This window comes from Protomyctophum bolini, assembly GCF_963924005.1.
Source record: "Protomyctophum bolini genome assembly, chromosome: 20".
In the NCBI taxonomy this organism is placed as follows: Eukaryota; Metazoa; Chordata; class Actinopteri; order Myctophiformes; family Myctophidae; genus Protomyctophum; species Protomyctophum bolini.
The window spans coordinates 22,220,004-22,229,284 of NC_137881.1; the positions used below are offsets into that span (position 1 = coordinate 22,220,004).

At 43.3% G+C, this 9,281-nt stretch overlaps 1 protein-coding gene and 1 long non-coding RNA gene across 2 annotated transcripts in view; both read left to right on the forward strand.

Moving 5' to 3' along the window:
- Positions 1-9,281, forward strand: part of LOC308335551 — a 522,414-nt gene that overhangs the window by 68,293 nt on the left and 444,840 nt on the right. The window lies entirely within an intron of this gene.
- Positions 1,932-8,379, forward strand: LOC308335834 (poly [ADP-ribose] polymerase 2-like; the record flags this gene model as incomplete). The annotated part of the gene is made up of 2 exons (XM_080793052.1): positions 1,932-3,396; positions 6,617-8,379. The coding sequence occupies 2 exons, from the start codon at positions 1,932-1,934 to the stop codon at positions 8,377-8,379; spliced, it is 3,228 nt and encodes a 1,075-aa protein (XP_080649178.1).

Here is a 9,281-nt window from a genome sequence, read left to right on the forward strand (position 1 = left end):
AGATTTTCCTTTTTCAATTACCGGTACTCTCTTTCATAATCACACATACAGCCCTACAGTAAATGTTGCATATAGGCCTAGGGTTCAATGTATTTCATTGAGTTCAAGTTATTGACACAAATTAGCTCTGCCGATTTCAGTTGTCATCAAGATTATTTTAATATTATAATATCCCCTCATAGGATAGCCTACAACCCTACATTCATCCAGAATATGCCATGCAATTTGAGCCTATGGTATACCGAAATATCTTAAATAACTTCATATAGTCAATTTAATCACATCAAATTTTGAATCTCCAATTCTATTTTGGCATAGGCCTAATTGCTGGTAATTCCTTCTCTTGGTGGAAACTAAAGTAAGTAGGCTACATTTGCAAGTATAGGCCTTGTATACTCACAAATTTGAGTTTACTTTACTGGATAGGCTACATTAAAAAATCATAAATTTTATCTACTTCTACTCCACGACATTTCAAAGGAAAATATTGAACTGCACTATAATTAGGTCTAGTTACTTTGTAGATTTGGATTATTATTACAAATCCACTTCAGACCTATACTTTGGCATATATATATAGGCTACTTATACATTACTTTTGGTAGGCTACATTTTGATGGCAATATACTTTTACTCAAGTAGCCTAAATATTCAATAGTGAACTACTTCTAAAATAGAGTATTGATATACTTTTACAAAATGATCATATTCAAGCAACAATATTATACCACCAGTAAACCTCTTCTGTCTGTGCGCTGACATACACTGTGAGTGCTGTGATTGCCATTACTTTCCTGCGCTCTGCTGGTACAAATATATCACTACATACAGTATGAGCAGCCTTGAAATGAATGAGTGTGAGAACTCGTGGTACTATGCAGCCAACTGCAGTGTGACTCTGCGTCTCAAAAGCATCCACCACCTAGAGAGAGAGAGAGAGAGAGAGAGAGACCTTTATTGAAAGATGAAGTGACATGATGTGTTTCATTCATCATTAGGATCACAGGGGAAACAAGTCCCCATGACTTTTTTGTATTATCCTTTTATCCATAAAAAAGGCTAAACAAAGTCCATAAAGACTTGGCTTCCGCATGACGTAATTTCGGAAAGCCATGCGCATTGGAGGGGCCCCTCGAAATGGTCTTAAAAAGTCGTAGTAGTTCTTAAAATGTCACTTCACTGACATCTGGGGACCCCCACAATCCTTGAGAACCACTGGTCTGACGTATCTATGGCGTAATGGATTTAATTGATTATGCATATTTATACAAAGTGGTACTTTATTTTTGAGGGGCGCCAGCCCCACAGGTTTAATGTTTGTCTTTAGTTCAATGTTTGACAATGAAGGGGAAATGTACGTCATAATGAGCCTCATTACGTCATATTGTCTCTTTATTGTTAATGGCACTGGTTTGCACTGTTTGTTTTACATCACCATTACATCACGTAACATATCAACATGAGTTAGACTTTAATATATTAGCGCCCCTCACTTCACATATGTGTGATTTTCTTTACCAAATCCTAGGCTCAAATTGAACGACATATTTGCTGTGATGGGTCGTGTTTAGAGCGAGTGACGTCAGCCGTGATGTGTGGGTATTCCAGAGACTGAGGTATTTAAACCATGAATGTGACTGTATCAAACATTACACCGAGACGCCAACGCGGCCATCATTGTAACACAAACGGAAATGGCCGTGAAGGTGGCAAAGCCATCGCTCCGCAAAGGCGAATATGTAAAGGCAATAGAAAGATTTTCCGTGAAACTGATTAGTACGCCGGATGACAAGAACATGCTCGCCTCTCGGTCAGCATGCTTTTTGAAGTTGGGGGACACCAAAAGGGCTTTACTTGATGCTGAGTCCTCTCTTAAGAAGGACATGTCGTTTTACAGGGGGTTGTTCTGTAAGGCTGAAGCACTGTTCGCCATGGGGGAATTTGAGTGTTCACTTGTGTGGTACAACAGGGCATACAAGGAGCGTAAAAATCTGAAGGAGTGTAAACTCGGCATCCAGAAAGCAAAAGAAGCTATCGAAAATGGAGTGGACAGGATTTCACATGGTTTAAAGTTCTCTGTAAAGGAAGAAGATAGGGAACAAGTGGTCATCATGGATAAGGAACTGGAGATACTGGAGAAGGAATTTATAGAACAAAACAAAAAAAAACATAAGCACCATAAGAAATGTGTAAAGCCCTGTTGCGTGCCACCGCCGGATCCCGTGCTAGAGATGCCCACGCCACTCGCTGAGTCCAGGCAACCATGCGCAAGGGAAGAGCGGATAAAGACGACCTTCAGGGATGAGCCATGGTACGAAGAGAGAGCGAGGTTGATAGATCAAAAGCTGAAGTTGGCCGGAAGGCTGACCACTGCCGAGTCTAGGATAACATTTCTGGAGAAACAGATGAAAGCAGCGGCGAACGAGCTCAACGTCAAGAAACAGAGGACCGATATGGACAACTGTAGGACTGAATATCTGGAGAAAAGAATGAGAGCGGCAGCGAACGAGCTCAAAATTGGGAAGGAGACTACTTACAAGGCCGATAATAAGTCTAAGAAACTCCTCTTGACCTCGCTCTCCGAACAGAAACGCAAAGAGCTCCTTTGGACAACCTACGCGCCGAGATACAACAAGGCCCGTCGCCACAACCCGCCAACTATGGATCATTATGAGATGGCCCTGGATCAGAGCAAGATGCTACAAGACGACTACGCCAGGGATGATTACGCCAGGGATGACTACGCCAGGGATGACTACGCCAGGGATGCCATTCAGAAACCACTCGGTGAGAAATGGCAACAGGACCGAAGACCAGTGCAGAGGGAAGTCGACGTGAGTTACAGGAACGTGCCTGTCACGAGGGAAGACCAGTGGCAGAAAGAGAAGGACGATCTGCTCGAGACAAAGCAGACGTTGACCGGATTGTTCTGGAATACACAGCAGAGGATAAAACATATAGAGGAACAGATTAAAGCACCAGCGAAAGAGGTTAGGAAAGAGGCGTCTCAAAGAAACGATATGGCCAATAAAATGCTCGTTAAAGAGCTCTCCGGTGCCAAGAATGGACTGAGAACCAAACAGGTTCAGTGGGATAAGGAACTTATCGGGATGCAGGAGCACTTCAGGCGGGAGCTTGCGATGCAGGAAACCGACTTTGATAAGGAGCGAAGGGAAATACTCGGGGAGAAGCACCGCTTGCTTAAAGAAAAGGGGGTGGTTAGTAGAACCATCACCTATACAGAGAAGGCGATTACAAATATTGAGCAACAGCTGTTAGCCGAAGAGCAAAAGCTCCAGGAAAGGCAAAAAACCCTCCTAATAAACCTACATGAGTTGGAGAGGAATTTCATCCAGATGGAATCTATGCAGGGGCGGTCCTGCAAGGTCAAGCAAGGTGACATCCTCCAACAACTTTATCTAACAAAGCTCAATGTGCATAGTATAAATTCAATATAAATTAGATATTTTCACTTAATACCATTATCGGGCTCTGCAGCAATTTTTTTTGTTGTGCTTTTGGAGGGGCGTCTGTCTGTAATGTCTGTCTTTCAGAAAAAAGAACAGGACCCCACTCGTGACGTCGTGTGGCAGCCATGTCTATGGACTTTTAATGTTTGCTTCAAGCAGTGATGTACATGTCATACGGCTATGAAGTGGGTGCCCCTCAATTCATTTTTTTTGTTCACAAATGACTTCAAATTTTGTGATATTTATTTTTTGGTTTAATAGATAATTGTGCAGATTGTTGATCAAAATTATTATCCGGCGTAATTGTAACAAAATCTAAAATTAACTGAACATTTCAAGCAAAACTCTATAATGTGTCTTCACACATGTCTGTTGAAGAAAAGTGGCTCCTTTTAAATTTTCTGCTGTAAATGAAAACATTAAAAAAGTATTTACATAACATTTTCACACTCAATTTAGAGACCATCAGCTAGGACTGGTGAACTGTTTCTCAAACATTTTTGGGTCAGGTCACCCTGTAAATAACGTTTTCATCCACCCCTCAATTACATTGTTACTTTATAGCACCTTTTGTCATGTTAACGGTATATGCTAATCTTTCACCCAAAGACACAGTATGTCATGAGGAATATTAGGACAGATAAATAACTTTTATACTTGGAATTTCACCATTTGAACCTCTGCATCCCTATCCTGAGGGGACCATTCACCAAAACTAGCCAATCTACGAGCTCACAACGCACCACGTGTTGTGAGCTCGTAGATCGTCTGTCTTTGGAACAGAGACTTGGTTTTATGTAGTTGTACGTAGTTGTTTACGTAGTTGTTAAACTACTAGTCACTCTGATTCATTCGGTATTTTTTTGCCATTTCTAGCCTTCACCCCCCACTGCCATACACAGCATATCACAACCTTGTTCAGTAGCCTACCTCGGCCCTGGTGAAGCTTGTTTAATGTATTTGACCACAGAACCCCATTTGAAAATATTCTGCGCCAAGCACCCCCACCCCATACAAGATTTGTGTAGTGAAAATGTTTTAAAATAAAAAATCCCAAATCGCTCTAGATATATCAAGATGTTCAAATAGCCGACACACATAGGGTTAAAGTGATTCAACTGATGTTGATGCCATCATGCCAGACTACACTTTGAGAAGCAGTGCTGTACATAACTGTAGTCCCGGCCAGGTTTTGTGGAATAACTGTGTGGCAGCCGGCGGGATCAAGGTGTCTGTGAGTGGGGTGACAGGGCTGCGCTTTGCCAGCTCACAGGCGCACCTGCAGCATGTATTGTGTCAATTAAATGAAGGACAGCTGCTGTGTATCTAGCTTTCTTGGTGTATATAAGGAAGCTAATGTGCTTGTGTTCTCTGTTGCAGTGAGAGGCTGGGTCCAGACAGAGCCACACAAAACTCCACATTCCTGCCTGTTATAGTTGTATGTTTAATGTCACACAGTGACTGTTTAGTTCATGTATAGGATTAGTATAGGATTCACATTGAGGACACTCTGTGACTTGTTACATTTTAGTTTTGGCTCCTGATGACTGAGATAGTTTGTTTGTTGACCAATTCCCTGGCTTAAGAGGAATAAACAGCCTACTTGAGAACAACTGCCTGTGTCGTGTCCTTCCGTGCCCTGGGTTGTGACCCGCTTGGTCACAAACTGATTCGTGTTCCGGTTCATTTTCCCATAGTTTAGTTTTTGACTGGCTCTGCCAAATAGATAATATCTATAACAATGACGAAACCATTAGATGGCGCATCATTCCAAGATGGAGGCATGTGCACATAGGCTAATGATATTCTGAATTAATGTTAATATAACACCAAACATGCACGGTCGCTCACTTTTTGTTAACTGAACTCAAATTGAATACTTCCCATGTGTCAAAGGTTGTTGGATTACATACAGTATATAATATGTTCACGGACATTTTTTCCGGGGGAGAATACTTTTTCGATTCGTATTTGGACGTCTATTCTGCTCCCCAGAAAATATTATGATCATTATAATCCTTTGAAACGTATGCGTGCTGGTGTGGACTCCTTTCTTTGTGTCATGGCATGGTTCTTCATGAATGCAGTGCATTATTGTAAAACAAAACCAGACACAAGCTGTATTTATATTGGTCACATCATCAATGTTTGTTTACTGCCCTAAACAGTAAAAGTCCATAGACTTGGCAGCAATTAGATTTTTGTTAAAAGTGCTCTAAACAAACTTCCATAGACTTGGCTGCCAGATGACATAATTCATCTTCAAAAGCCATGCGCCCCTCAAAATGCCAAACCAGTTAAGATCATCATCATGTTTAACATTAAGAACATATTTACGTGGATAGAAACACTGAAAGCTATGTAGTTACTATAGTTAATGTCAAGTTTTAATTACTAGTTAATGTCAAGTTTGAATAACCTTGCACTCAATTCAACAATAAAACCCTTTTATGGAGTACAACTATTCCACAATCTCCGAATGCTATATTAGCTGGTGAGGAGGATTCAGCTTTTGGTGACATGTTTTAGATTTTTGTCATGGTGTTAGGTATGGGTATAAGGTTTTCAAAACATCTGTGCAGTTTCAATGGATTATGTTACTACCGGCGGAAAGAGAGAATGTTTGATGAGTGCAACAATGTAGTAAAGTTGAACAGACACTGCATAGCACAATAAAGAGGTGTAATGGTGTTATAAACCATGCGTCTGTGTCCGTTTTATGCCTATAGGAAGATCCCTGATATCACCAAAATGACGTCATAGTCCTGCCGCTCACTTTACACGAGTATGGTTAGAATAGGGCTTGTACTGTAGGCTACAGTACATGTAGTAGTGAACGGACTGGCATACTGTACCTAACGTATTTAATGTCCAATTGACTTCAAACTTGTCTAAATTCCAGTAATCTCTGCTTTTGTAAGTGTATCATTCTGTGTGCGCTATCTCTCAATATACCCAAATGTGGAGGTGACTGATGTCATAGTACTGACCAAAGCCGTTGGGTTAATAAGAGTTGCGTGAATGAATAATTTACTACAAAATAAGGCACACAACGTTTACTCTGACAAGATAATAGAAATGTACAGCCTTTAATTTACTCCCTTTTTTACATTTGACGTTTTAACGGCCGTTTCATAAAACACCAGGGAATCTGCTCAGAGAGACTCTCTTAAGCCTGAGCTCTGGCACAGCCTACCAGGTCGACCTGAAGAAGATGGTCCAGATTAACCCCGTTGCCAAGCACAAAAGGAAGATAATACACTCAAGTGACCTAGCCGGTAACGATGGGAGTCAAGTTGAAATAAAAAAGGAACAGACAGAGGATGAACCGGTCGCTAAGAAGAAGAGAGGAGCAGGAAAGACGCAGACGAAAACTAAAGAGCTGCCCATAGAAGAAATGGAGAGTAAAGAGGTTGTCAAGACACTGCTCATGAAAGGCAAGGCTCCTGTGGACCCTGAATGCCAAGCGAAAGTAGGCACGGCTCATGTTTACAGTGAAGGAAACAATGTTTATGACGCGATGTTAAACCAGACAAATCTTCAGTTCAACAACAACAAATACTACCTGAGTCAGCTTCTAGAAGATGACAGCTCAAGGTCCTACAGCGTGTGGATGAGATGGGGAAGAGTGGGTAAAGTTGGACAGAACAGCTTGACAGCCTGCGGGGAAGACCTGCTGAAAGCCAAAGACGTCTTCAAGAAAAAGTTTTTTGACAAGACCAAGAACGAGTGGGATGACAGGGATAGCTTTGAAAAGGTGCCCGGGAAATATGACATGGTGTTCGTGGACTACAACACCGACGATAAGGAGAAACTCACTCAGTTGGACACTGTGCCCAAGAAGAAGGCCTCCCAACTGGAGGTGAAGACTCGGGCGCTCCTGGAGCTTATCTGTGACCTGAAGGCCATGGAGGAGTGTGTACTGGAGATGAAGTTTGACATCAGAAAAGCCCCTCTGGGCAAGCTGACCTCGGAGCAGATCCGCGCGGGCTACGCAGCCCTGAAGAAGGTAGAAGAGTGTATAGAGAGTAAAGGTAGCCGCCAGGACCTGCTGGAGGCATGTAACCAGTTCTACACGCGAATCCCACATGACTTTGGCTTGAAGACACCCCCAGTAATCAGCACAAGAGAAGAACTGAAGGCAAAGATTTCCCTGTTGGAGGCGTTGAGTGACATCCAGATTGCAGTGAAGATGGCCCAGTCCGGTGCAGACAGCGCAGAGCACCCTCTGGACAGACAGTACCAGTCCCTCCACTGCCAGCTGCAGCCTCTCGACTCCGCCGGCCACGAGTACCAGCTGGTAGAGAAGTACCTCCAGTCGACCCACGCCTCCTCCCACAGCGGCTACACCATGACCGTGCTGGACATCTTCTCGGTCTGCCGGGACGCGGAGAGGGACAACTTCCTCTCTCAGATGCACAACAGGACGCTACTGTGGCACGGCTCTCGCCTATCCAACTGGGTCGGCATCCTCAGCCAGGGGCTGCGGGTGGCCCCGCCGGAAGCCCCCGTCACCGGATACATGTTCGGAAAAGGCATCTACTTTGCCGACATGTCGTCCAAGAGCGCCAACTACTGCTTCGCCAGCCAGCACAACGACGTCGGACTGCTGCTGCTGAGCGAGGTGGCCCTGGGAGACTGCAATGAGCTTCTGGATGCCGACCACGAGGCCCACAAGCTCCCCGCGCACAAACACAGCACCAAAGGCCTTGGACGGATTGCGCCCGATGCTCAAAACTCCGTCACCGTGGATGGCGTGACCATACCCATGGGTCCAGGAGTGAGCCCGGAGGTCGGGAAGGAAGGCCGTTATTCTCTCCTCTATAACGAGTACATAGTATACAACCCTGCCCAGACCCGAATGAGGTACCTGCTACGTGTTCAGTTCAACAGCGCCTCACTGTGGTGACACGGGGGGAATTCAGGATCTGTAAGATGGAAACACAATGGTATGATCAGTGTTGAACTTGTACTGTAGATACGATTGTCATTATAAATCAGGTACATCGCTGCAGATTCCAGTCAATCTGTGGATGTTTTTGGGGGGCAGGTCCACATGTAGACAGCTATCACATGTTGAATAGACAGTAGAGTCCTTGGTGTAAAAATCAATTCCGATGAGAGTACAAATGTTACCAAATTCACCCGTTCCAAAACTTCCAACAGGATTTTACTGTATAGAACCCTCATCAGAATTCCGCTAAATATGACGTAAATTAAATATCAAAGCATTAAACGCCATTGAAATTGAAGGGGAAACTTACGTCATAATTATGTAAAGGAGCAAATCGGCTAACCAATCACATGTTGTTGGGAGCGCTTGACCAATAAGGGACGGGCCACCTTATGTAGCAATGTCAAATGTTCGCTAAACATAAATGTATGATGACAAGAGCGCCCCTCATTTCACACGGGTGTGATTTTTAATAATGGAAAAATGTATGGTTATGGACATACAGTAGGCCTACAAGGTTTCCATGAATGAGTAGAGTGGCTCCCTGCAGGTCACATGGTTCAGTTTTTGTATTTATTAAGTTTGCAGAATTACAGTACATTTTGGGACAACTCAATACAAAAACTGTTAGCTGTGGACGACACCATTAAGCATTACACTTGTTTACAATAGGGTCCACCATTTTCAAATCATCATAACATTTAGAGACGTACAGATATACACTTCTATATAGCCAAAAATAAAGGAGGTAAAAAGGGGGGAATCATATACAGTGAGGGGAAAAGGGGTGGGTGGGGGCTTCAGATTTTACAGGGGCCAGTTTCGAGAGCAGATTTGAAGGAGTCAAGGGATGCATG